At 43.7% G+C, this 27,853-nt stretch overlaps 1 protein-coding gene across 1 annotated transcript in view; it reads left to right on the top strand.

Annotated features, from left to right (window-relative positions):
- GOSR1 (golgi SNAP receptor complex member 1) overlaps positions 1–23,701 on the top strand; it is a 468,207-nt gene extending 444,506 nt beyond the window's left edge. The window contains exons 8-9 of the mRNA XM_078680012.1: positions 18,251–18,333; positions 19,832–23,701. Coding sequence (XP_078536138.1) covers positions 18,251–18,333; positions 19,832–19,956 — 208 coding nt within the window. The 3' untranslated portion in view covers positions 19,957–23,701. The remainder of the gene's footprint in view (positions 1–18,250; positions 18,334–19,831) is intronic.
- Positions 23,702–27,853: the final 4,152 nt, after the last annotated feature.

The following is a 27,853-nucleotide window of genomic DNA, read 5'->3' as shown; positions in this document are numbered from 1 at the left end:
ATTAATTTCATTTTTTTTGTTTAATACACGAGTACATTATGTATTATTGTGACACGCTCACGCTTAAAAGTTGCTATTTCTTTTGAATTTGTTAAATCACGAGTAATTCTTTTTGCCACCGAAAAGAATGTCATTTAGCTCAGAAAAAAGTTCTCGTAGTCGTTTTGAATGTTGAATGAACTTCAGAATACAGCCGTAATAGTAATATTGTCAGTATTTTTTGAACGTAATTCAACCATGTGAGATAACTGTCACGTGATCGCACAGTAAGCCAATGTGAGCACATAAGAGAAGGGAGGTAACGTTTTAGGCAGCTAGCGGTATTCAGATTGGTGAGAGATCGAGGCACGGATACTTTTGCATTTCCCGTAAGTATTAACGCAGAAATGTTTTTCGTTTCTTTGGACATTGAAACTTGATTATACATTAGAGTAAAAGTGTCATTTTTAACTCGACGCTTGGCATTGGGTCAACTAGGGTACCATAGTTTGGTTATACACGCAACTGAATCCAGACACTCGTACACAGGTTAATGTGGGTTGATAACTAAGATGCAGAGAATCCGAGCGATTTGAATTAAACAGCACTTGCAGTCCTCACTTGAGCCACACAGGAGTGTGGCTCACTGATTAGAGCGGCAGACCCTGATGCAGAGGTCTGGCCCGGGACCAGGGTTCAATTCCCGACGCGGCAGGGTCCTGAGCCCAAAATGTCCACGGACTCGATAATTCTCGCCTCGGTGCCTATTCTAATCATGGGGTCCCACGCTGCAACTCTGGGCAATAGTTGCTTAATCTCCACTACGGCGGCCCACCCGCTGCGGGATGCCTGGCTTTCACCCTGGGGATACCCAGTAGGGGTTATCTCACAGGGAAAAGCCAGGACGGGTTCCCAAGGCAAGCGCCTTGATGCCTTCGGGTGATACGTGCGCTATATAAGTCGCAATACATTTACATTTACACTTTTTATTGAACGCATAATTATTTGATTGGAACCAGAGTTCGAATGTTTTATTTTTCACTGTTTGTTTTCACTACAGTCAGTTATTTGAAATGGTGATGTAACCTGATATAGTACATAGCAGTCTTTACAGCAGTTTTTCTGTGGTTCGAAGTCGCATAATACACATTGACTTACCAAAATGCAATAAGACATTATGTTTTTGTATTGTGTAATTTTGTAATTCATACTGGAATATGTGACTGAATGGCTCAAAATATTTCCTTGTTTTTTCCTAACAGACCCCTGAGGAAGGGTCATAACAGACCCGAAATGCATTGGGTAGATGTGGAATGTATAAGCACGAGCTTTTTGCAAAGAATGAATTTGCATAAAGGATAAATTGAAAGAAAAAGAAAAATAAATCTGTTCGAATTGAAAAATAATTTGATCAATGTTGTAAAAATTATTTACCTAATTGGATAAAGATGGATTAAGACCAAAATAGGTCTGAGTATAATTGTGCACACCACCACTTGAAAGTGGAAATTCCACTTTCTCCAAATTTGTTCACCTGGCATGACGTCATGCCGTAACTTCTCCACCAGTGAGAAGTGAGCAGTGTGAGCAGCGCACATCGATGTGCCTGTTGTCCCTTCAGACCGGAATAAAATGAGCCGCCTGTGCCAGGGCACAAAACAGAGCTCGATAGAGACCCATTTCGAGGCCTCCTTTAAAAAAACAGCCGGTGCTCAGACCCGCTGAGACTTAAAGCCCTGGGCCCAGCAAGACTTTCAATGGGAACTGTTAAAGGTTATTTGTCTGCCATTTATCCCTTTCGATGTTTGCCTGTACTGTCACTGACTGAGGTGGCGTTTTTTGAACTGGCTCACATACATGTTTCCCCGTACCACTCATTATGCCTCAGTGGAACTTTAATTTAGTCCTTAAGTTCTGAATGTTCACGGCCTAGGAGCCCATAGACAGTTCTTCTCTGAGATTATTGATCATCACAACAGTATTTCTCCATGCATTTACTGCTGCTTACCGTTTCAGCGAGCGGCAATTGATGCTGCAAACTTGCCCTTTCCTATGCCTTAAGTAGTCTATCCCTTTTCATGCTGGCATGGGGGAGAGAATAGGTTTTACCGACTGGGCTGAAAGAGAATTCTTAGCTTACATCGAGCAAACAAAAATAGCAACAGGTGGATGTTCAATTTTTATGGCTTTATCAGTGCTAAGTTGGGAAAGGTGATCCTAGGAGCTATCCTTGTCCAGATGGGTTGTCCTGTGCATTGAGATATGCTATTGCCTTGCCAAAGTAACCCACATGAAGGCCTTCGGGCCCATTCCAGCAGAGCTCAGACTCCGTGTTGGCAAGATGTTTCTGGTATTGAACATCTGCCAGGTTGCTACTTCGGTATGCATACACACCTTCACCAGGCGTTACTGTCTCAACAATCAAGTACTCTGAAGGCCCATTTCACCCACTTGAGCCTGGTGTGAGTCAAACCTCCGACTATCCACCTTTTGGGAGGTCTTATTTTGGTACTTGTTCAATAGATGAGAAAGCTGCAATTATAAGAATCAAGCAAAGCTTTTAATGGTGAATATTGTAGCTGCATATTCCTCACTGTCCTCCCCATTCGGAGTGGATTTTTAGGGTTCGAGGTTCCTGTTAGATTGTGCACAGTGTCTTTCTTCCAATTTGTCACAGGTTGTCTGCGCCTGAGAAAGCGGAAGAGTTCAAATGTAAACTGATGTTATCGCCAGATGGCGGTGCATATGTACGACTTTGTGCCGCCACTTCCAGAGGTGGAGTGTGATGGCACCACCTGCTTGTACTTGGGAGCAATTGCTGTAAAAAATTTCTCAATCTTGTCTGCCTCCTGGATAATTTAGAAGATGATGAATCTGCAATTAGATGCGTTATTCACCCGAAGCAGTATTACCAAAGGTAGGTAACTTGTTAAGTAGTCCATTAAGCCACCAGAACCAATATGACCTGGCCCAAGTTCCTTAACCACTCTTTGTGTTACAAAAGAGCTCTGACTCAGGTCGGTTGCATTGTGTGCCGATTCAGTATATCTGGGTCTCAATGCATTCCTTTGCCTGGCCTTATTGTGTGGATGGGCAGGGCAGAACACAATCCCAATTCGAAAGCACTATACTTTAAAATGTTATTGTGTGGTTCATTAATATCTCAAACCTCCGTCAAAATTTCACCCAGGCCTTGTTAGAAGAAGCTACCTTTGGTGACGTTCTTTCTGATGGATGTGACAGCTCTTGCAGGTTGTGTGTCACTCTCTCCTCCCCTCCTGAGGTTTGTTCTTCATGAAGCAATTTTTCTTTGGCTCTTCCCTTAGTGTCTTAGATTCTGTGACGGTGTGGAAAAACAAGCAACACTGATGTCGCAGACTACAGAGGCACCGTGTATAGGGCCCATCACTTCCGGTGTTCCTGGCTCCACACAGGACGTTGTGCAGCGCAGACGAAGTGGTGCAGCTAAAAAATGTCGAGTCCAAAGTAGGAATAGGTTACAGGGGGAGAAGGAGGAATGAGAGACTAGGTCGCCCTCCAAAGTCTTGATACATAAGTAGGAATCCAGATTACTGGGTCCCGAGACCTAGCTCATGTTATGGTAACCGACCTAATCGCTCAGTGAAACCTTAAAAGAAAGAACATTTTCTTTCTAGTGTCCCCTCACTCACCGGGGTTGCCCCACGGTGACATGCTTCATCATTGGGGCCATCCCAGTTCTCTACGAAAAGGGGCGTGCTACGACTCATGAACTACTACGCAGGAGCACTTTTTTGTGAAAGACTACGTGTAGTGCAGACGAGTGGTGGAGTGGGTGTGTGTGAGTTAAAAATACCGTGCTTAGTGGACCTCAACAAATTTATTATGCTCCTAGGCAGGTATAGTAAAAATGGGGTGAGCATCACTATTAAACAACCTATAATGAGGATTGATTAAGTGAATGGTCAACATGTTTCATGCTGCCCCTAGCATTTCTTCAGGACCATACAGGGACCAGCCCTGTATTTGCCACTCCTATGTCCCTAAATAGGGGATGATCAATAAAAAAACTCTTATTACCAAAAGCATGCGTTCATACTAGAAATACATACGTTTGTACTGATTTCAGATTTTGATATTGTGCTTAATAGCATTTCATGATCTCTCAGGGGGTTCGATTTCACCTAGTGGACACACTGTTCCTAGTTGGTGAAAACGCTCGGCTTTACCTATTATTCAGCCTCGCCGGGACCGGTTTTACTGATCGATTAGGTCGGTTACCATAACATGAGCTAGGTCTCGGGACCTACTTATGAGTCCAAAGTAGCACCTTGAGATGAGGTTCATGCAAAGATTCTGCGTGAGCTGCCATATCCATCAGAAAGCACTGAAGGTACGATTGTAGTGCCAGCTGCTTTGCAAGCTTCACAGAGGGCTTGTGGCCTCTTTTATCTGAGCGTATGCTTGCCCTAACGTAAGAATGGTCAAGTCGAGGCCTCTTATCGAGTCATGTTGGTCATATTATTTTTGCGTCACGTCGACACACCATCCATATGCATACCATATCAAAATCTTCTGTGGTTTCATGTTTCAGTACTTCTGCAGCTGTAGTTCACCAACAGAATCCCATCACTACAGTGCACCTCTGCTTTGGACTGCCCGGCAGCTGAATACAGAAACAGTCGCTTGTTCCAGTGCTCCCGAAGGACCGCACAAGCAGCGGCCTATTTGTTAGAGCCTTTCTTGCATCCTTCAAACCTCTGCACCTGGAGGCCACGCCTGAGGCATGCCTCAGTAGATGTGCACATGTAACTGGTGAAAAGCTCACGCACGAGCCACAACAGCTCGTTGTAGCTGCCAATGTATTTAATAAAGCATCTGCAGCTGACTGTTCATGCTGCTGTTTCGGGTCAGTAATGTCTTTGTGCACATTTTACCGCCTGGAAACATGTGCAATCCTGTCCCCATTCTTGTTTGCTTTCACCCTGGAACCGTGGCACAGTGGAACAGACATGACGCTTAAATATATGGGATTAAAATGGGGACACACAATCATAAACGTACTATGTTTGCGGACGATATTCTGCTCTCCCTTACTGATCCCAAAACGCCACTAATTGGTTTAATGGGTGAATTTGGGGAGTGTCAGCAAATATTAGGCTTTAAAACTAATCTGAGCAAATCCGAAAGATTGGCAATCTCGGTTTCATGAGGTGTTGCTTGAGAATTGTCGAAAATTGGTCCCCACAAATGGGCTTAGGCCTCACTTAGACACCTAGGTGTAGACATTGTACAGACATCAGGTATAACTTAAAATATAAATCTTCAAATACTGACCAGAGCAGTGAAGGCTGAGCTGGAAAAATAAGGCACTGTCGTAGCAAACGAGCTTCGGCATAGCAAATAAGTCTTGCCTATGTGAGATATATTGGCTTATCTAATGTTTTTTAGCTATGTTGCAAATTGCTGAACGTATTGTAGAAAAGCTGTATGACACATCCAGCAGTATCCGTGTTCTAGTGTTTTGAAAAAAATGTTATGCTGCAATGAAGCTAGTGCTGCTGTATAATACGGCTAAAAACATTGACAAAGCCAAGAGATTTCACATAGGCGAGCCCTGTTGACTTTGCCATTGCTTGGTATGGAATGCTGTGTAGTAAGTTATAAGTATTTATATAATGTTTACAGTGACAGAAGTGCTAATGTTATAGCATGAAGAATGCCCTTGCCACGATGCTAGTGTGTCCAAACTCAGAATAATTTTAGGACCATACAAAAGCTGTGAAAATGTGGCATATAACTGCTGAATGTAACGTAAGATTTAGCTGGAAAGAAAAGTTGAATAGGTTACAGCTTTTATTATAGTGTTGCTTTAGGCTGTATGTTACTATGTGTGCAATGGTTACAAAATAACCAAAAAAACACTCCTGACTGCTTGTTTAGTAGTAAAATATAGCAACAATCTGTGTTCAGTGGGTTTTCTAGATATTTTGGCTCATGTGCACTGCACCCTTCAAATCAGGACCAAGGTGCCTGCATGGTAACTGCACTTGTGACTGCTTGATTAGTAGTGTAATATAGCCATGATCTGTGTTTAGTGGGTTTCCTAGAGCTTTTGGTCCCTGTGCTACTGCACCTGCTGCACCATTCAAATCATGACCCTAGTGCCTGCAAGCAAAGCACTTGTGACTGCTTGATCTGATAGAGGCATCTAGCCGCAGATTCATTACCTTTGAATTTCCCGGTCGTCAAACTGCATCTGGAAGATTTTTCTTCACACAGTACCCCTTGGGGCGCTGGTAGGTGTTGTGATGTCAATATCACCCATATTGGCGCCACCTCAGCACGCGGACGTCAGTTCTTTTCTTTCCGCACCAGCCAGTGCAGATCCATGAAGGGTGCTACCCTGTCACTTTTTGACAGGCTTTTTGCAACATTTTGTTGACCCCTTTTTGTTGTGTAGGTTTTTTCCTTATGTCAAAGAAGACTTCTGGTTTCAAGCCATGGGGCGCTTGTCACCGTGGCATGTTGGTAACTGACCAACACCTGGCTTGTCTCTGGTGCCTGGAGCGTGACCACGACTCAAACTCGTGCTCCGACTGCCAGCCCATGGTTCCGAAAGGTTTGAGGGAGCGATCCCTAAAGCTGCTTGCGGCCCGGTGCTCTGAACCGCGTTGTTCTCCCCTAAGGTCTTATTGTTGGTCCCGGTGTTCAGGTAAGCAGCACAAGAAACATAATAGGTAGAAGCGTGGTTAGGCGTCTCTTCTGCCGATGCGACGGAGCCCTCATTCCTCGGAACCTTTTCCTGGGTCGACTCTGCTCTTCTCAGCCTTCCAGGGAGTGACCCCCCGCCCAGCTCAAGGAATTTTAAAATGCCTTGTGCCTCATATTTGGGTAGCCTGACCCTACTGGGGTGCCTTCGGGCCCTTGAGGCTAAGAAGGGGCTCTATCAAGTTCCACTCCTGTGGCTCCGACCTGGACGACCCCCATGGAACCTGCAATGAAGCCGGAAATTTTGGTCGTATCATTGCAACTTTGCCCGGCGCCTGTCCCGTTGCCGAGACTCCTGCCGGGTCCCACCGGCAGTGCCTGCCCCATTCTTATCCCTGATGACCGTAGCCGGATCGGCGGCTACCGGTTCTAGGTCGCTTCCTCAGCCCTATTCCAAAGGGCTAGGAATAGAGTAAGATTGGAAGGGGTCGCAGGACACTTTAGAACACCAGCCTTATCAAGGAATGGACTGATATGAGCAATTGGGGAAGGCCAGCTGATTGGATACCTCTCCAGATTATGGCCTGCTTTCTCCCCCCACCATGGCTACGGAGGAGGGAGCTTCATATGCTATGATGGTAGGAAGTGTAGCTGAAGGCCTGGGTCCTCAGTTCCCTTCCTTTGCAGTCAAGACAAACATTTTGACGGTAGTCCTGCAGCCTCGTGTCTCCTCCGCGGAAACCTTGCTACCTTTCAACGAGGCCTTTTACCGATGTCCTACTGGAAACCTGGTCCAAGCCAGCACAGGATCTCCTGTGAATAGGACAATTGTCTGCTGCCATCGCCCTGCACCGGGTGACCCAAATTTCTTCACCAACCTCCCTACCCCGAGAGCTTAGTCGTCCAGGCCTCTACCTCCTATGTCTCGCTCCCTTTCGTACCCCAGCTAGGGAATCCAAGAGGCTGGATAGTTGGTGTAAGAAAACCTTTTCTTCCACCAGCCTTGCCTTGTGGTCTGTGAACACCGCATGCTTATTGGGCTGTTATTCCCACACTTTGTGAGAAACGGTTACGTAAATGCTGCCACAGGTCCGGATGACACCTGGTCCATCCTCTCCCAAGCAGTATCAGACGGGAGAGATGTGTAAAAAGTTCACCATTCGTTGTGGTCTTTACAGGACCGACTCGCTGGGCAGACCAATTTAATTGATGGTGGCTGTTCGACACGCCTGGTTCAGAACATCTGGCTTTTCAGGGGATGCCCAGACCTCTCTCATTGACATGTCCTTTGATGGCACCCTTCTCTTCGGAGACAAGGCAGACATGGCACTGGACCGCTTTAAGGTCTCACAGGCTACTGCGAAGTCCTTGGGCCTCTCAGTGGCCATTCATCCCCAGTCTGCCTTTCCCCCCTTTCGTGGGTACGCAGGGGCTTTTAACCATGAGACCCGTACCTGAGCCACAAGACAGCTCAAATACACCAACCTCTGCGGCCTTGGGCGTGGCTCGTTCTGACCCCGTTCATCGAGCGGCCAGTGGTCGGGTCAGTCCAACACCTCCCTGAAATTTCAGCCTCCAATCCTTCCTAGTCCTTCAGGACCATGGGCGGCCAGTTAGTGGCAGGATCAGCCATCACCTCCACCACTTGCAGAGCATCACCTCAGACAGGTTGGGCTTCCAGATAGTCCAAAGGGGCTACTCCCTCCCCTTCGAGACTTCTCCTTCCTCCATGTCTCAGCTTACAAGTCATGACTCTTGGCCAAGGGCGCCATAAAGAGAGTTCTGGCGCCAGAAGTAGGCTGTGGTGGTTATTTCCGCTACTTTCTAGTCCCAAAAACAGAAAAGGACCTGGGCCCTATCCTAAATCTGCGAGCCCTCAACTTCTTACTCAAAAAGGAAAAGTTCAAGATGCTCACTCGAGCTCAGGTCTTGTCTGCCCTGACACAGGAGACTGGATTGATAGCGTTGGACTTGAAGGAGGCCTATTTCCACCTTACCGCCCTGCTTGCTCATCGGCACTACCTACTGTTTACGGTAGGCCACAAGCACTTTCAGTTCACGGTGCTCCCATTTGGCCTTATCAGTGTCCCTCAGGTGTTCTCCAAGGTGATGGTGGTCGCAGATTAGGGGTGCCAGTCTTCCCTTATCTCGACAAATGGCTGTTGAAGATGAACTTGCCCCAGGCTGCTATCCTCCACCTCCAGACTACGACGAACCTCCTGCATTCGCTGGAGTTCACTATCAATGTGTTGAAGTCACAGTTGACTCCCTCTCAGATGCTCCCTTTCATCTGAGCAGTTCTGGACGCAATGCAGTTTCTGGCCTATCCTCCCAAACTGCGAGTCCAGGATATTCAGGCTACGATACAGATTTTTCAGCTTCTATCCTTTATTTCAGTGAGAATGACTGGGGCTGCTGGACCGTATGGCCTCCTACTAATGACACATGCCAGGTGGCATATGCGGTCTCTGCAGTTGGACTTGAAGTTCCAGTGGGCGGAGCATCATTGGAATCTCTCCGATATGGTGCGGATTGTGGAGGGAACTGCAAAGGACGTGCAGTGGTGACTAACGAACCACTATTGGGTCAGGGGCAGACACCTCTCCCTTCTCCAACCAGATCTCACAGTAGTCACAGATGCTTCAGTACCGGGATGGGGCAGCAATCTGGGAGAGATGTAGATTAGAGGAGTCTGGTCTCCTGCAAAATCCGGACTCCACATCAACTACCTGGCGTTCCGAGCGTTCGCTTGGCATTGAAAGCCTTTCTTCCTTCAATCAAGGGAAAGCTAGTTCAAGTGTTCATGGATACCACCACCACCGCCATGTGGTTCTGGAACAAACAGGGCGGGGTGGGGTTGTGGACACTTTGTCAAGAAGCCCTTGGTCTCTGGGCGTGACTAGAACAGCAGAGCAAATCTCTGGTGTTTCAACACCTGGCAGGGTCTCTGAACACCAGGGTGGATGAACTCAGCAGTCGTTGCCTAGTAGATCACATTTGGTGTCTCCATTCGGAGGTGGCGCGAGGTCACTTTCAACAGTGGGGAGAGCCTTGGTTTGATCTGTTCACCTCTGCTGAGAATGCAGAATGTTAGCAGATTTGCTGCTGAAGTTTTCAAGGCGGGTCTCTCTCGGAGATACCTTTTATCTCGAGTCGAGTTCAGGCCTCCTATACGCCTTTCTGCCAATGCCACTCATGTCCAAAGTGCTCAAGAAGATCAGGAGCACCCGGGCCCAAGTCATTCTTGTAGCTCCGTATCGGGCACTGAGAGTCTGGTATCACAAGCTTCTCTAACTGAGCATTGATCCTCCGGTCAGGCTGCACCTTTTTTAGTATCTTCTGTCTCAGCTGCGGGGGAGTGCCCTAACTTCGAACCTGGAAAAACAACGCCATGGGTACTCACAAGCATTTGCCTAGGGGCCACAAAGCATGGACGGTGGTGTGATCAAGGGCTGCATTGATGCCAGCAGGGTGGTGTAGGGGGTCTGAGTGGGTCAGGGAATTTGTAAAGAGTTGTAAAAATGCTAAATAAACGGTAAAGCATTTATTTATAGGATAATAAATGCTTGCTTGTGCTGTTGTTCACCAGGGGAGCCGCATGTAAAGGTCAAGAGAGCCGCAAGCGGCCCCCGGGCCTTACTTTGAGTATCACTGAATGAATGCATATTTTATTGTATGATTACCTAAAATCATTCACAAAAACAATGCATGTTACTATCATAGTTAAAACAGTAAATTAATAAAACGCATTTAAAAAGCATTGAAAATGCTGTGGGATTTAAAAGAGAAAAAAAAACATCTATAGACGTATACATCGGTTGGTCAGTCAGTGCCCTAGTGTCGGTTCATCTTAAGTTGTCGGGCTTGGTACAAGATTGCTGATGGCCATAAAATGCTTTGTTTGTTTGCTCAACGAGAATGGCACAGTTCTTGACCTTTGGGTTTGGCACAGGGTCACTAATGATGATGTAGATGCTCATCGACAGTCTGCATGTAAATTATTATCATGCTGTTATTTTTTCGTACTTTGCGTTTGACATAAGATCTTTCCAAGAGTAGCAAAAAACTTCTTTCCGGCATGCGCCAGCTCTGTTGGTACTGTCGTGGTATATATGTGCGTTAAGGCCTCCTTGCTTGTTCTTACTTTATTTAGGTTGAACATTGCCCTTAAGTATTTGCACCTCGGGCTTACCAATGCTAGACAACAACAGATGACATGCTCTGCTGATTCTGTGTGGTATTGACACAGGCGACATACTCTATTTCCAGCTGGTATGGATTTCCAATGTGCTCTGTAGTCCTTTATTGGTAGAGTTGGCAGCCTGGTTTCAGAACATTTTGAAGAGACTGTCTGCCCAGACCGGCTATTCAGGTATGGTTGACATAGAGTGGCTTCATGTGATTTGGCATGGCCCTCAGTGCCACGGATAACTCTGATCGTGTCTATGTCCTGGTTCCATGAGACGATCTTTCCCTGTTTTTTAACCGTTTTTTTAGGCTAACTGTTGGCCGATGTAATATCGTTGTGTGATCAGCTGTTCAGCATAGTGTTTTATTAGCTGATGCAAGGTACCTAGCCCATCGACTGGTTTGGTCCTTGAAGAGTATTTGAAGTGCTTCCCTCATGGTGCCCGGGCTAGCCTTGTTCATACAGTGGTACAGTTTCACCATGTCGTTTTTCCATTCTATGTCCATTGATGTTAGGTTAAATTCAAGTCGAATCAGTATATGCCTTGTCGAGAATGGCAGCCTAAAGACCTTCCTGAAAGCCATGATATATAGGTGCTCCAATTTATTGGTCAATAGCCCCGGGAAGGCCAGATGGCCATAGGTAATTGTTGAAAATAGCTTGGCTTGTATTACTCTTCGGATACCCTCCGTTGAATGACTCACAAGATTCTGGTGTATTTTGCATAGGGCATGTGTGGCTTTAGCAGATTTTGTCTCCAATGATTTGGCCTGGGGTGTTCTATCGGTGTCTGAGAATTGTACACCCAAGTAGGTATACTTATGTGCAGTTGCAATTCTTAGTGGTCTGATGTTCCAGCCCAGCATTTTGAGTATCACTGCTCTACGCCTTCTTGCGTTAGATTGAGCAGCGGAAGTTGATAGCCTTCGACCTTCCTCCTGAAGTCTGCAATGGTATTTTGGCAACCAGGCAGCGTCCTACCAAGACCATGTACATCTGCCAGTGGCACAACTTGTAATATATTGTACAGAAAAGTCTGTTGATCTTCTTTCTGCTTCCCTTTCTAACGTTTTGCTTTTTATTTTGACCCTTGTCTAGCAGGGCTCTGCACTGGGCACTCTCAAAGGGTACCTTTCAGCCCAGTCTGTTTTCCTGAGGCTGCCAGACCAACCCTCATTATTAAAATCTCCCACTGTAAATAGATTCCTTAAAGGACATTATTATAATAATTATTATTATTAATCATTGATTGAGTGGAACTATCACCTAGTGGGCATCTCTGCGCTGATAACTTATCAGTGAAGAGAAGAGTCTGATAGATGATTGTATTAAGTCAGCTGTCCATTTACATTGTCCTTGTACATATGTTCGCACCTACTGGTTTTATTATGCCTCAGTGGGACTTTAATTTGGTTCTCACCTTTGTAATATGCGCTCCATTTGAACCTCTGCACAATTGCACCCTCCGGCTGCTTACTATCAAAACAGCATTTTTAGTTCCAATTACATCAGCTATGAGGATGAGAAAATTGCAGGTTCTGTCATCTAAGCCGCCTTACCTGACCATCTTCCCTGATAAGTTAGTCCTTGTCACTATGGCTTCTTTCATACCGAAAATGGTAACAGCATTCCGTGTGGGGTTTTCTGTCACCTTGCCCACTTTCTACGCTCCTCACCCCTCTAAAGAAGAGGAGCGACTCCACCGTCTGGACCAAAAGAGAGCGTTGTCCTTCTACCTTGACCACACTGAAGAGCTTCGGGTGGACGACCAACTCTTCGTGGGGTATATTGGATCAAAGGAAGGTCATGCGGTGCAGAAGGGGACTGTCTTGCTATCAGTCGTCCTCTGCATCAAAACGTGCTTTGCTCTGGACAAAAATCAGCCTCCTGAAGACTTAAGGACTCATTCCACCAGAGCTAAAGCTGCTACCTCTTCTTTGCAACGTGGAGTTCTATTCCTCTGCATTTGTCAGGCAGCAACGTGGGCATCCCTGCACACGTTTACCACGTACTATTGCATGGACAGTCATGTCCACAAGGATGGCCTTTTTGGCTGCTCTGTCTTGCAGGACTTCCTGGTTTAAACTTGTCCACAGTCCCTCCGCCAAGGATGGTATTGCTTGGGTATCTATTCACAGGAAAGGAATCTGTGGCTAAATGTTTCTCTCAGATGGACAAGTTACCTTCGGTAACACCTTATCTTGTAGAGACATGTTCTAGCCGCAGATTCCTTAATGACCCACCTATCCTTCCCGTCCTGCAGATAGGTTTTTATTGTATGGGGTGTTCCCTTTCAGGGCCCTAGTTGTTCAAAACACACCAATGTCAGTGCACTTCATGGCTCCGCGCTTCTGGCATGGAAAGTCTTGTAAAGTAACTGACATCAGTGCGCTGAGTTGGTGCCTATATAGGTGATGCGGTCGACTCCGTTACGTGGAGCCGACTGATGCCACTTAAAGGCACGCATTGGTATTGCTCGAAGATAAATCTTTCGAATCCAGTCTGATGCCTGGGAAATTCAAAGGTAAGGAATCTGCGGCTAGATTGTGTCTAACAGATAAGGCATTACCGAACATACGTAGCTTCTCCTTTAGTAATATAATATCGCAATAATCTGTGTTCAGTGGATTTCCTAGCGCTTTTGGCACTTGTGCCACTGCACATGCTGCACCATTCAAATTATGGCCCTCGTGCCTGCAAGGTAATTGCACTTGTGCCTTCATATTTATTAGTAAAATATAGACTAATCAGTGTTCAGTGGATTTCCTATAGATTTTGGGCCCCGTACCATTGCACCAGCTGCACCATTCAAATCATGGCCTTAATGCCTTACAAGGTAATTGCACTTCTGACTGCTTGTTTAGTAGTGAAATATCGCCACAATCCGTGCTCATTGGGATTCCTAAACCTTTTGACCCCTATGACATGGCACCTGCTGCACCATTGAAATCCTGACCCTAGTGCCTGCAAGTATAAATGAGGAAATTGTTTATATCTAGTAATATATGTGTTCCGAAAAAGGCACAGTTGCAGGCGGAATACATAATTATTGTGTATCTAAACATCAATACAAAAGCTTTCATAACAAGCATTGGCATAGCCAATAGGTCTCGCCTTTGGGACCTTATAAGTGTTTAGCCATGCAACAGTTGATGTTGTTGCACCAAGGATATTGTACTGCATAACTAAATACTTATAAGGTTCCAAAGGTGAGACCTATTGGCTATGCCAATGCTTGTTGTGAAATGCTTCAGCTGCGAAGGGCAGTGGATGGCCTCGCTTGTTAGAAATGAACACGCGAGCTGTGTCCTGCGAGCAGCTGGCCACAAGGGCAGGAGTGTTTCTAGGCGGATTCTTTCCCTGCATCTGCGGGGACAGTATACATCTTGCTTGTGGTCACTTAATTCTCCATTGTAATAAATGCAAGGCTTATATTTTAGAAATATCAACTCTCACATTTTAGTGAACCCATGTGCTTCGTCACGGCAGGCTCGTGGCTCAGACCGTAGCATATTCATTGCCAATTCTAGTTTTATTCACACATGGTCGGGAGCAATAGAATTCATGTTTATACATTTCCAGTCTTTAATTTTAGAATCGGGAATTAATTTTTTTTTTAATGGAAATTCCACTTATTTGGAAAAGTCGAGGCAAAAGTAATACAACATTTTGCACATTCTCATCAAGAACTGGCTTGGGACAGGTCTCTCGTTAATAATTGTGGCCATGAATAAAATATCAGCACCATACATAGTTCTTCCCTCCTGTTCACGGAATAATCTTTAAGTGGATACAGCACAACACTGTTTATGTTTTTTCTTAGAGCTATATTCTATTTATGATTTTTGTCCTCCCACCCCCACTCACCCCTCCAGGTATCTAAGTGCGATCTGCTATTGTGTCACTTTAATGTGCTAAGAGGCTACAATAGCTCTACTAGTTGTGCCTGTGAACTGTACAATCAAGATTGTACCTGTGTAACATGGATTCTGATTTGAATAAATAAAAACTGAGTAGGGTTTGTTTGAAACATGCTCAATAGAAGCCTTTAGATCCCGTACTGGACAAGAGAAAACCAATTTACTCATAATTTCCTTAAATATATCCTATGTTTCAGAGTATACAGAATGCACAATTGTGCTGCTTTATAAAAATCTGTCAGGGAAGATAATACGCATGTAAAGGATCATCTTAAATGCATACTGATTTAACACATGCTTGCAAAACGTGCTAAAATTCACAGCTTTGCTCTTTTTGGGTCAAAAATCGCCTGATTAGAGAACATCCTCAACTGTTATCCTATGTCTTGAGCGCACATCTCACCAGAGCTCAGAATATACGGCTCTTATGCCCCATCTTGAGCTGCACACATTTTTTAAAATATACAAACTCACAATACACATACGGGGCTCAAACATCTTGAGAACCGTGCTGGAAAGGTTGAAGATGGCCCATAGATGTGGCGCCACTATACGGCTATTTAATTCAAGCTTGTTCACTCAGTGATACCCACTGAGTGTGTGCTAAACAAGTGGGAGACCCTATCATCTCACTTGTTAATTGTAGCCTTGCATGTGTTTGGGAAGTTTGGTTGTTTCGCTTAAGATCGAGAGATTCATTGCTTCTAGGCTTCCTTCACTCAGTGGTGTACATTGAGCCTTTCACACTTGTATAATTGTGCTAATAAACGTAATAAGGACCTTACATTTAGTGCATAGTACAAACGTAGCAGGTTTTTTTTTTGATACTCAAAGCGCTTCCCAAGTGAATACCACTCATTTGTCGCAATATCCAAGGAAGGAAGCTGTTAAAGTATTCAAACATGCAAGACGTGTGATGGGGTGATGTTTGCAGTAGGAGCATAACACACAGAACTGTTTCTCAGAATCCCAAACTATGATCTACAGTTTACACAAAGTGCATGAACCCACAAAGCTATTAGACTTTTGACTTGCAGCCTATCCTGTAGTTTGCGGGCTCCTGGCAGGCGTTGCTGTGGAGCAGGCACCACCAGGATAACAAGTTACATTAAAAAAAGCACAAGCATTGGCCGCGCGGCAGTAATAGTAACGCCGCACTGCCATGAAAAAGAAAGTTATTGCGATCACGATCGCTGTGAAAGCCAAAGTGATCGCGATGACGCGCTAAAGCACGCAAGGGATGCGCGCGCAGCAGCGCACGCGCTTGTGCGCGTGAGCATAAGTTGGTGGCCGTTTTTCGGAGCACTTCCAAAAGCCACTACTAAATGTCTCTCCGACAGCGCATGCGCGCTGACTCAGCGAGACCTAAAAAGTGCCTATAAACTGATCCAACTCTCCAAAGCGAGGGGCCACAGATGTCATAAATAAAGCTAAAAGTGAAAAGCAAGCATTGATATAATGTTTTACAATGTGCCTGCCTCTTTCCTGTGAAACTATCAGATTTACAGTGAATGGCCCATAGAGCAGTGTAAATTCCCCACAATCGCCATATTTTATTGTTGTTTTGTACTTTGTTCCTAAAAAGGCAATTTCACAAATTAAATGAACTCGACAAAGAAGAGGATTTTGCAAAAAAATGCAAATGTTTTGTGCAGCTGAAGAACGAGATGCCGTTTGAAATGGCTATGTTTAAAATAAAGTTTTTTGTTGAAAGGACGAAGCAGGGTCCATGGAAAAAGTAGGATGCATTCCTCTTTCCCATGCTCTCACTTTGAAGTCAATCGGAAGCAAAATAAACACGAGGCTTCCATAAAAACACAGCTTGACAATTGACCTCAGTCTTTGAATGGCCTGCAAATGTTATGAGATAAGAACAACATTTAAAGGCCTGTGTGTTACAGAAAACGAGTTAGTGGAAGGATACTGGAAACACGGATTTCGCTTGGGGAGGTACATCCCCAGCTGCACAGCCGATAGCAAATAAAGCCAGCAAATGGAAAGGCTGAAAATGTGTTACAGACCACAAAGCCAATAGCAAACCCCGGGCAGAATGCATCCCCAAGTCAACTTTCTGAAAGTCCTCAAGATATAATTCGCACGGCGACCTAAATCACTGTTGCCAAAACTCTTGTATGTTTTTTCAAGCTTTGGTACTTTATAGTAAACGAGAACACATTGCGCACTTACAAACCATATGCATGGATTTCATTTGGCGAGGGCAGAAGGCCAGGTTTGTTAATGAGCACTGCATGTTGCCCACTCAATGAGGAAGGTAGGGGTTCCCCAACTTGCTCCGATATTATCAGGCAGAGGTACCAGAGAGAGTGGACAAGGCGAGAGAGTAAAAAAGTCTCTGGATAATAAGGGGAGGTTATTTATGGACGATACCATCGACTCCCGGAAATTCACAGCTTTATATTTTGCCTGTCACAAGCGCTACCCTTTGGGTTTGGGACCCTGTGGGAATTCAGTTGAGCCTGACGTAATCCTTCTCCTTTTCGCCAATATGTGGAAATAAACATTGGCAGCTCGGATGAATAGACAACTCTCGGAACTGGGACACTACATATATATCCAAATATGACATGGAGTCCAGAGCCCCCTAGTCAGAGGAGGAGAGACAAGTGCATTAACTCCATTTCAAAATGATGTCTTGAATTACAATAAGAGACATGACATATATTTCCCATCTACACAATTTAAATAGCCATAGTAAAGACAGGCAAATTACCATTCCTGAATACTTGCGAAAAATATCTAGGAATAGCCCTGGGCGCTAAGTAGTGCAACAGTATACTAAGAAGGTCTAATAGTGTAGCTACTCGTGTGGGGTGGGAGAAACTCTGTTCGAAATACTCTATAGGTACTACACCCAAACAAACTGAAACGAACATTTCACTCGGAAAGCTCAATGTGTTGTAGGGGAAACAGGGAAATTGCTTGGTGCGCCTACTCATGAATTATGGTCTTGTAGAAAATGGCACCCATATTGGGAGTGAGTGCTCAAAACTATTGAGAAAGTGTCAGGGTTCTGTATAGCGAAATGCCCAGAGGTGATAATGCTTGCACCATCCCCCACCCATCCCCACCGCCCCCCAAGCCCTGCCCTCCTCCACTCCCTTCCCCCAAAGTAGAGGCTCCAAGGAACTGCTATGTCCCAAGACGTGTTGCTTATTCTTGAGGAATCGAGATATTGGATGATTACCACAAGACAAGAAAAGAAATGATGCTCGAAAGAAATAAGCATAACTGATTTAGAATGTATTGGAGAAACAATAGACGTACAGTTTCATAAAATATCCACAGTTCCCAGAAGTGAACACTAATGAGATGAGGATAAGGTGCGTGGATGGCCGAACACGGGGAATAGGGGTTCTTTGTTATGCCATGGTGGAGTGCTAGTTGTTTCATATGCAAAAAGAATAATAAAACTAAAATGTGAAATCACGGACTGCCCACTTTTGTATTTCAGCATTGCCATGGCAACGAAAGAAAACATGACGTCGCAGCGGGGAATGTTGAAAACCATACAGAGCAAAATGAATACGCTGGCAAGTATCCTTTTCTCAAAAGCCATGCTGTGGAATGGGAAGATGGGAACACACTTATCTGCGTAGTTCTCCTAGAGCTGATCTGTCTACGAACTGCACGTCACGTGATCCAGATTACACTATGTCTCTTTGATAATAAATTCTAGTGTTTTGTTTTATTTTGTGTAGTTGGTGTGGTGGAGTGAATCAGTCTGCATGTTTTTCTTTCGAGTTTAAATGTGGTTGCTGTACAGAACAGAGATGTTTTAGACAGCAGATACTGGAACAGATGCTAAGGAGCAGAGCTGGCCCTGCTGGTGGTGGTTCATGAAATATTAATAGTCTCGACTATCAGAAAGCAGCATCTGTTTGAGTCCAACTCTGAGCATTCTGCGCCTGCACACAGTTCCCATGGGTTTTGTTCCTGCTGGATACATTTAATGGTAAATTTATTTTTACTTCATTTCTTAATTTCGAATTGTTACAGGGGGAAAAAAAGTAAAACTAGAGCCTAATTAGTAACATGAAAATTTCAATGTAAAGTTGTTACCCAGTGTTAAAATACGTCCCCACCATTGTCTGCCCAGTCATCCAACCTCATCTTTCCCAAGACCTTATGCTACCTTCCGAGTGAAGAATCCTCATTGGTCCTGCTCTGCATGAGGCACTCTGGTTCCAGAGGGAGGAGGATCACCCTAGTGTAGCATTCAAGAACAAGACTCAAGCGCTGGCTTAAGTGGCCTACCGCTACAGAGGCTTTGGCTCCATGAGGCCGAAAGCCTGGTGTAAATCCCTTTACTCAATTGTATATAAATCCTTTTATGCTTTTAGAGGTATTGGTCATGTGTGCTTTAAAATGCACTAATTGGTACGCTTCTCTAAAAGATTAATTTGAAGGAATCCTTGAAAATCTTTAAAGCGTAGTCCCATTTTGGTCGATGTTACCAGCCCCAAATACACTGTTCGCCACATATTTTCCCCAGAACTCACTGGTTGGAGGAACCCCTTAACCCTCTATAAAATGGTCTTCTCATTCTGTCAAATTTGGAATATTAACAAATATTAAATTTTACAAATCTTCCTTAAACACCCAGCACTGAGATTAAAGAAATAAATTATTTGTTGGTGATTCATCCTTTTTTGAGGAAAGCTTAAGAAGTTTGAGAGGTTGGTGATTCATCCTTTTTTGAGGAAAGCTTAAGAAGTTTGAGAGGGGGAAGCTAAGTTGTTTCTTGCTAATTGTTGGTCAACAGGGTTAGTGAAGAGGAATTATTTTGGTGCCCACCTTACCTACCGCCTGGAGAAGTGATGCGGAGCAGGTGAGATGCCCCAGCATGACATCCTGTCTTTTATCTCAGAAGGTTTCCGTTTTTTCTGAAAGGTGGCAGGCAGCATGAATGCGGAGCAGTGCGGACTCCTGGTGCGAGTAATAATGTGTGTAGTGCAGACTTAGAACACTTATCTGGCAATCTTGACAATTATAATTCTTCATTTTGTTAACATCTTAACAAAGTTTCTCTCAGATCGTTTTCCCGCTGTGAACAACTTGATTCAGAGGATCAATCTGCGGAAGCGACGGGATTCCCTCATCCTGGGAGCTGTGGTCGGTATTTGCACCATTCTTCTCTTGCTCTACGCCTTCCATTGATGGAGAACAACCCCCATGAACTCTGCCCCCTCCCAGGCAAAGCTGGGAGCGGGAAGGATAAAGAAGTTTGTCGGCAGTCCAGACACCTCCATATGAAGACTGGAAGCCAAGCCCAGCATCTTCCAGGATTCTGTTTACATCTTTGTGAGCCTTGATATAAAACATTCAGGCCAATTGATAGAGCGGGGCTCCAAAGCATTACTCTGTAAATGGGATTCATCCAGTGTACGTGGAACACCCACATTTTTGTTTCAATTTATTTTAAGTTATGGATTTTAAAGAATTGTAAATTTATTCCTTCACCTTCTCGGCGGCTGATTTTACCCAAATATCTGAATCCCATTTATAGGCAAATACTGATGCTCATCAAATCTGACAAGTAGTTTTTGGCTTGCGATGTCACAAGGAGAACTGTGGACACAGCATCTACCTTTCACATCCCTCTTCCCAGCATGGCAGAATGGTTTAAAGAATGTAAAACTTATTGAAGCAATTAATGTTTTAGTTTGTAGGAGAATTTGAAACCAGGCTGAGAGGAAGAGGTATGGCCATTCAATTCTTGTAGATATGTAATATGTGGCACAGATCTCACTCGCGTGTATTCCTCCTACTGCTGAAAGATAGCTGGGATATTTGTGCTATCTTGAATAGAATACAAATTGTATCCACAGTCCCAGCAGTATGGACTTTCCAAACTTTCTTACTGCATTTCAGGTACACATAATGGGGGAAAATGATCAGGGTATGTGTTTGATTACCCTCTCAAAAAGAAAAGCTGCATATGTACAGTAAGCACCATGGTTTTAAACCGATTTACTTAAAAGCAGAAACCTGTTCTTCAGTTTATAAGAAACAGGATCAGTGTCTGTCTGTTTAGATCAAAGACCTGTGTCTAACCCCACACTTCAAAGACCTCTCAACTCTGGGGGTTCTACGCTGTGCAAAAGCACGGGTTTCTGGTAACTCGACGCTGGCAGTCTGTTTCAGAACTGACTCTGTCTTCCTTTAATTTCGGGCACATGACTACGTTTCTGCACGCACACTAGTGGAAGGCAATCGAGATACATTCTGGAACTTGTTTTTTCTGCTGCATCCACATTTAGTAGCAAAGACTGAGGGCAAAATGGAGATTGGCTACAGTTGTAAAAAGCGGAGTGGCCTCTCAGGTGTTCACGTGTTTCTACACAGCTTTGTGGGCAGGGCTAAATTAAGTATTTGAAATATAAAAAGGGAGGAGGAAGGGCCAAGAAGGAGCAACACTGTCTTCATTGGGTGGCTGGCAACCAATTCTTTATATGTAAAATAAATGAGACCTGCTGAAATAAATCTAATTGTTCTAGGTGGTAGCAGTACTTATTTCATCATTGCCCAGATCCGTTGACTTACGAGGTCCAGTTCATAATGAAAACTGAATACTCGTTATAAATGTATCCTCTTAAGAAAACTTTCAGTGCTGTACATTATGTAACTATACGGTCTTTGTTCTGGGTTAGATCCTTTCTTGGTTGGAAGGCATATCTGTTAATGTTGTAAAAATAAGATTTCTATATTTTTCCCCTCTGGCAACGTTTGTTGGTTAACTGGAAACCCTCCAACCTTCTATTTAACAAAGCTGTTCTGAAGGCAAGACAGTAACACATGAAGCTTCAGTAGACTTCAGTTCCTCTTACCTTACTGCTTAACTCGTTGGCAATCAAAATATTTTGTTTACCATAAAGAATATTAAGAGCGCCACTTGGTAGGACATAGCACTTTAATGATAAGGCTCATTGGAAGGAGATTTCTCGTTGAGGTTTACTTCCTTTGCTTGGTTGGTCTCAGGGAGTGGCTGCTTAATATAGTGTACTGTGTGTCAGCAGGGTTCAAAAGATCACTTCAAGGCACTTTCCTATAGTTATTACCAATGAGAAAAATCTTTTGTCACCCTTCACCTGTCTCCACGTTTTGTAATTGTCAGAAAGGGTCAACGGATACATATTCTGAACACGTGAAATACTGCTGGAGCTGGTTTAAGAGGTAGTGTACACAACAGCACAACTTCTTTTTTTCCTAAATAATTAGTTAAACATGTGGCATAAATGCATTGGTATTCTCCTACCGTTGCAGATACCAGGGACCATAAATTGGTGGAGTGTGCGGCCTACCTCTTGAAGAAGTGAATCGCTTGCAGAATTACCGGGGTCAGTGCAGTGCAGGTTGCCGTTAGCATTCTGGTCAGTTAAGCACATGCTGTAATCTGCAGACAGATTCTGTTGATAGCCTTTTGAAAACTAGCGTGTGGGGAATGAGATGTCCAAGTTGCAGTAGACCGCACCAACATTAGCTGTGCATCACCATTTATTTACTTCCTGAATGTGTTCAAGACATGTCTGTGCTATGAACAAGATGTGTCCATGCTCCAAACCCCCAAAAAGTTCACTTTTTTTTAAAGATACTGTCCTTGAAATATGTGCTTATTCCGAAAGTATGATCACCGCGGAATCCTGTTTTAATGTCCCTATTTTGATTATGTGGCTTAAACTTAGATATTGAACTCTAAGGATCATTGCACCCCACAGTGTTGGTACATTGGCGAGAGACGTTCGTGGTGAGCTCTGCTACATGCCTTGAAGTAAGGTTCGAGGATATCAAAGCATAACAATTGCTGGCACCTCATCAAGTCCTTGCCTTTTCTGTGTTAAACTAGTTTCTTGTGCCTGTGTGTGACACTTATTCTCCTACGTGTTACCTTTGTGGCTTGTGATTTTCATTACTGTCACTCACTGTGAATCATCTATAAGTAAAGGCTCAGTTGTTTCTCAAATGGAAAGGAAAACTGATTTGCTTACTACTTCTGTTGGAGGAGATACATATTTGCTGTAATCGCTCCAACAATGGTGTTTTAAGAGACGAGACTATTTGGATCGAAGTGATAAATAATTCGTGGCATTGTCTCCCTAAAATGTGCATTTTTTCTTACATTTCTAAGTCTCCCAAGTTAGCGGTCTGCAAATCAGTGTTAATAAGAGTCTAATTTTCTGTCCTTTAATACGGGAAAAAGGACATTTAATTTCATGCACTTAAACCTGCGAGCCTGTGTTAACGAAACGTGAGAAGAAAGTCCACACACCGATAGATGGGTTTGTAGAAGCAGTTGTCTGAATTATTAGGCCCTGTGCTGGTAAAATATCATGCCAGTAACTAAGCTATCCAATGAGCTCTTGATTCTAGAGGCAAAATTGGTAGGACCTTGTTTTACGTTTTTGAAGGGCTGAACAGCAGTGCAAATGAAATTGGGAGGATTAGATTGATCAGTAAGAGTGGCTTCTATGTGCCTGAAAGTTCCACTTTGTGAAGGAAAAAATCCCCCCGTTTTGAAGTGGTCACCAATGGGGTCACACTAACTCTTTTGTGTCTGCGTCTCTTGCTTTGGAGTTTGTGGACAGAGTTCCAGCCATGTTGCTGCCATGTTACTGGTGTAGGAGTGTGCTTGGATCTTAGAGGAAGAGTGAAATGGTTCAATTCGATCCCAAGTCTAAAGGTAAATCTCACATAACATTTTAAGATCATTGTAACTACTTTATAACCCCCTTACACTGCACTTTTTAATTGTTTAATTGTTTACTTCTAAATTGGTTTATTGGGACTTTGCTTTATTTTATTGCCTCTGTAAGTATTCCTGCTGTTTCACCTAATGTCTATTTTCCATGTGTATAAGAAAAGCTTTTGTAATGTAATTTAATAATAAATTAGAGATCTAAATCAGTGTACAGATTTCTGATTTTATTTTCTGCTTCCTGAATTGTTCTTGATAATGTTTTCTGTGCTCGAAAGGCTCAAGTTTCTCTAACTCATTCAGTCACACCGTCAGCCAGTGGGTGAAGTCTAGTCCCAATAGTTAGTAGATCAAGTCCATTATTATTATTGCATTCTTATATAGCACATAGCTACCCTGTACCTAGGTGGAAGACTAAAGAGCTTCAGGAGTGATACTGGAATTAGCTAGATTATGGCTCCTCTGCATGGAGTGGAAGATTAAAATAACAAGGTTTTTAGCTCCCTGCGGAAGGCTAGTAGGGAGGTACAGCGTTGTAGTGATTCCGGGAGAGCCTTCCACAGTCTGAGATCACTTACCAAGAAGGAGTGGCCACCCATCCAAACTCGACTAACTCTAGGAACTGTAAAAAGAGAAAGATTGCTTGAACACAGGGTACAGGATGGGTGTTGGGGGTGACAAGGTTTTGCAGATACCAATGCCCTGAGCTAGAGTGGATTTAATACATATAGGAGAGTGCCTTAAACTCCGTGCGCTTGTCCACTGTTAGACAATGGAGGTCCTGAAGAAGGCCGGACTAGGAGGAGTGTTTAGTAGCCGGAACAAGAGTATGGCGGAGGAATTCTGAACTACCTGAAGGTGTCTGATCACAGTCTTATGTATTCCCAGATAGAATATATTTCCATCATCCAGCCTAGACATAATCATGGCCTGGATGACAGTTCTCTGGGCCAAGAAGGGAAGTACCCATAGGATCTTTTTAAGCTACCTCATGGTGGCAAAGCATGAGGAGGCAATTTTTGGACACTTGGGGCTTCGTGGATAGATTTGAATGTAACCAAAAACTAAGGTTCTTCTCCTTGTGAGTGGGAACAGGAAGAGTACCAACTAAAAAAGGCCAGTGTTTGGGTCACCAAAGCTCGGGATTCCGGACTAGTACCATTACCTCGGTCTTGTCACCATTCAACTTTAGGGAGTGCATAATATGTATTATGTATTATACTGCCTTGAAATCAGAAAGATGAAAAAGAGGTGAGTACTAGGCATTTCATCATATTATGATTATGGATTTTGACAGATCTGTATTGCCCTCTACGATTGCTTTTGTTCTCACAACTCTCAGTACTACGTATCTTATACCTGTGTCTTGTGGCAGTTGTTAAAGATATGCTTTAAGATGCACTTGGGTGCTAACTTTCTGAAATCTTTCCTCCACCCAGCCAATGGCTGCCGCCTTGAAATAGCCTTTTGTCTTTATAGCGAACCATCAGTGTCCTAGTAGAGGCATCCAGATTATGACCATGTGTGGATGCACACTCCCATCCCAGCAGTACCAGCTCAGAACCACAGTCCCCCTTGGATTGTTAATCTCCTTTTCTACCCGATCGGACTATTGAACCGACTCCCAAGGAAAGGATAAGCATTCGCAGATGAAAAGCAGTCGCCTGCCTTCATCCTTGACATGGCTGAACTTAATTGGCACTATTAGCTGAAATTACTTACTCGTTCTTACCTGTTGTGGTGTTAGACCCAAGCAGACATTACTAGCTGTATTTAATCTCAGTACTTGTCGTTTTATTTTTTAGAAATTGATATTTATTGATGCACACAGCCAAATGAGTGATAAAACGCAGAATGCGTCTACCATTACTTCTACATATCAACAAAACTACTTTCCCTTCCACCTTCATACTCATCCTCCATTTCAGCTGAGCAGCATTGCATAATCCTTTCAGCCTTGTACAGAGACTTCAAATGGAATCATTAGTAGCAAATAAGTAGGCTAGCCTGTTTTAGCTTTAAACCTTTAATAACTGATAAAACCCCACCGAAAGGAAAATAGCCCTCACCAGTGTAAACATATAAACACAGAAAAAACATCTTCACAACCACAAACTAAATGCTGTTCAAAGAAAGGAAAAGGTGAGTGAAAGTAATTTATATTTCTTCCTGAAGGGGCCAATACAATGTAACTTTGTTATACAAGGCAGCAGCAAGAAATACTGGGCTAACCTTATTCTGCTTGAGTTTTGTTGTTTAGGGATGTCACTAAAATATTGTTGTTTCTTCTTTTTGCTGTTTTCAGTTTTGTGGTCTGTGGTCTGAAGATGCAGGTTTTAGAAGCATGTTTAGGTCTTATTTAATTATTTTATAAACTGTAGAGAATCAGGAAAAATCAAAATCATATTTTATATTTTGGCTATGTTTGATTCTTTCACCGACAGTTAAAATTGCTCGTTTCATAAGAATCTTTATCAGTTTGTACCATCCCATTTACCCACAGACAGTGAATGGGTTAAACCCTTTAATACATCAGTCCCCTTTTCTAGCGATTCAGCATTAGGTGAATTGCCAAACACCCCAGGCTTTAAACATTCAAAGCTAGGTGTAGTGACCGGTATATTTGAAAAGAGTGCTGTCACCAAGCATCTTAGATAATGGCGGAAACATGACACCAGGCGTTTGGAAAACATGGAATGCAATGTCACTTGGAATGCTGCTGAAAAAAGTTCTTACCAACTTTAACAAAGATTGGAATGATATTGTTTGTAGTTGCAATAATTCAGCTACTTATATGAAAAAGTTGTGTGATGACCAGTCAAAATCTATACCTGAGCTGAAGTACTTTCCTGTAAGAGAGCCTTGCCACTTGCTAGATGTTATACTGAAAGCATCTTTACAATCTTCAGAATTAATGAAGAATGCTATTGACTTTGTGGTCCATTCTGGTGCACTGTTTCGTTATGCGTGGGAACTAAAACGCAAATATTTCTAATTTTGTGTTTTGTGTGGCATCAAAGAAAGTCATGCCAACTGTGTCATTCAGCTGGTGGTTCTCAGTCCTAGAGACCGCGAATGGTATTTAATCCATTTGGTGTCCATTTACATAATATTTGCTTAGTGATGATGCCAAAGGCAAGACATGTGAGGATCTTTAGTCGCATATTAATAGGAATGTCAAAAAACGTACACTTTATTACATTCTGAGATTTTTTTCAGAAAAAACATGACTGCTATAGTAGACGTAATACAAAAACAAGCATTGGCATAGCCACTAGGTCTCGCCTTTGGGAACTTATAAGTGTTTAGCCATGCAACAGTTGATGTTGCAGGAAGGATATTGTGCTGCATAACTAAATACTTATAATGCCCAAAAGGCGAGATCTATTGGCTATGCCAATGCTTGTTTTTCTGCCCACGGAAAGGAATTGAGGATGATCCGCTCATCTCCGAGTTGAGAAAAGAAAACAAACAAGGAGCGTAATCGGGAGGAGGCCGCCGAGCTGATAGGAAGCAGGGCCTGCTGCCAGCTGGGCGGGAGGGGGAGAAGGGAGAAGGAGGAGGTCTCATCTTTGTGAGATGTCGGAAAGGGGAGGCTGACATTTCCTGGTCTCCACACTCGCTGCTGCTCCCAGACTTGAAAATACAAGATAAGTTGCTGCCCGTAGTACATTGTTCCAGCTGAAATAAGATTGGGGGGAAAAAACGAATGTGATTACCTGGTGGTGGTTGGTAGGAGTACACTGGACTCTTAGTTTTTAGTTTACCGAATTGCTTCTGATTAAATACTAACTTTTTGTGGCACAGGGAGGTGGAGGGATTTTCCACAATAACGCGATTTCTGATGAAGAGCTAAACATTAGATTAGCACTCAAGAAATGAGGGTTCAAGGTCAACATTAATAGATTTGAATATGTGAATAACGTGCAAATCCTAAAGGTTCTTTTTTTTATATCGCCGTCATAGATGGATGAGGGGAGGGGACGGCACAGCTAGTCGACTGAGTCATCTACAGGTAGCTCACAAACATGAAAAGCATGCTGTTATCTCACTGAGTAGTGTTGGTTAAATGTTTACCCCTACATTTGGTGTGTGAACAAGGCAGGTATGTCCGTCTGTCCTGTAGCCGGACTCCAGCTTTCTGCAAGGGTGGAGGGGAGGGGGAGTTAATGCCTTTAGGAGAAATTATATTTTGGCACAAGTCTGTTTACAACTCTGGCTCGCGAGCCTCTTGTATTTATTTCCATAATAAATCTTGGATGGGGAAGGTTTTATTCCGTGGCAGAGAAGATGAATTGGGTCGCACAGACAACCACCAGCCCAAGATTCGTCATGTACCAACCATGGTTTGAGCCCGTTGCA

The sequence above is a fragment of the Lissotriton helveticus genome, chromosome 3_1, assembly GCF_964261635.1.
Source record: "Lissotriton helveticus chromosome 3_1, aLisHel1.1, whole genome shotgun sequence".
NCBI classification, from domain to species: domain Eukaryota; kingdom Metazoa; phylum Chordata; class Amphibia; order Caudata; family Salamandridae; genus Lissotriton; species Lissotriton helveticus.
Note: the sequence above shows the minus strand (reverse complement) of the source record. Positions and strands in the feature narration are given on the sequence as shown.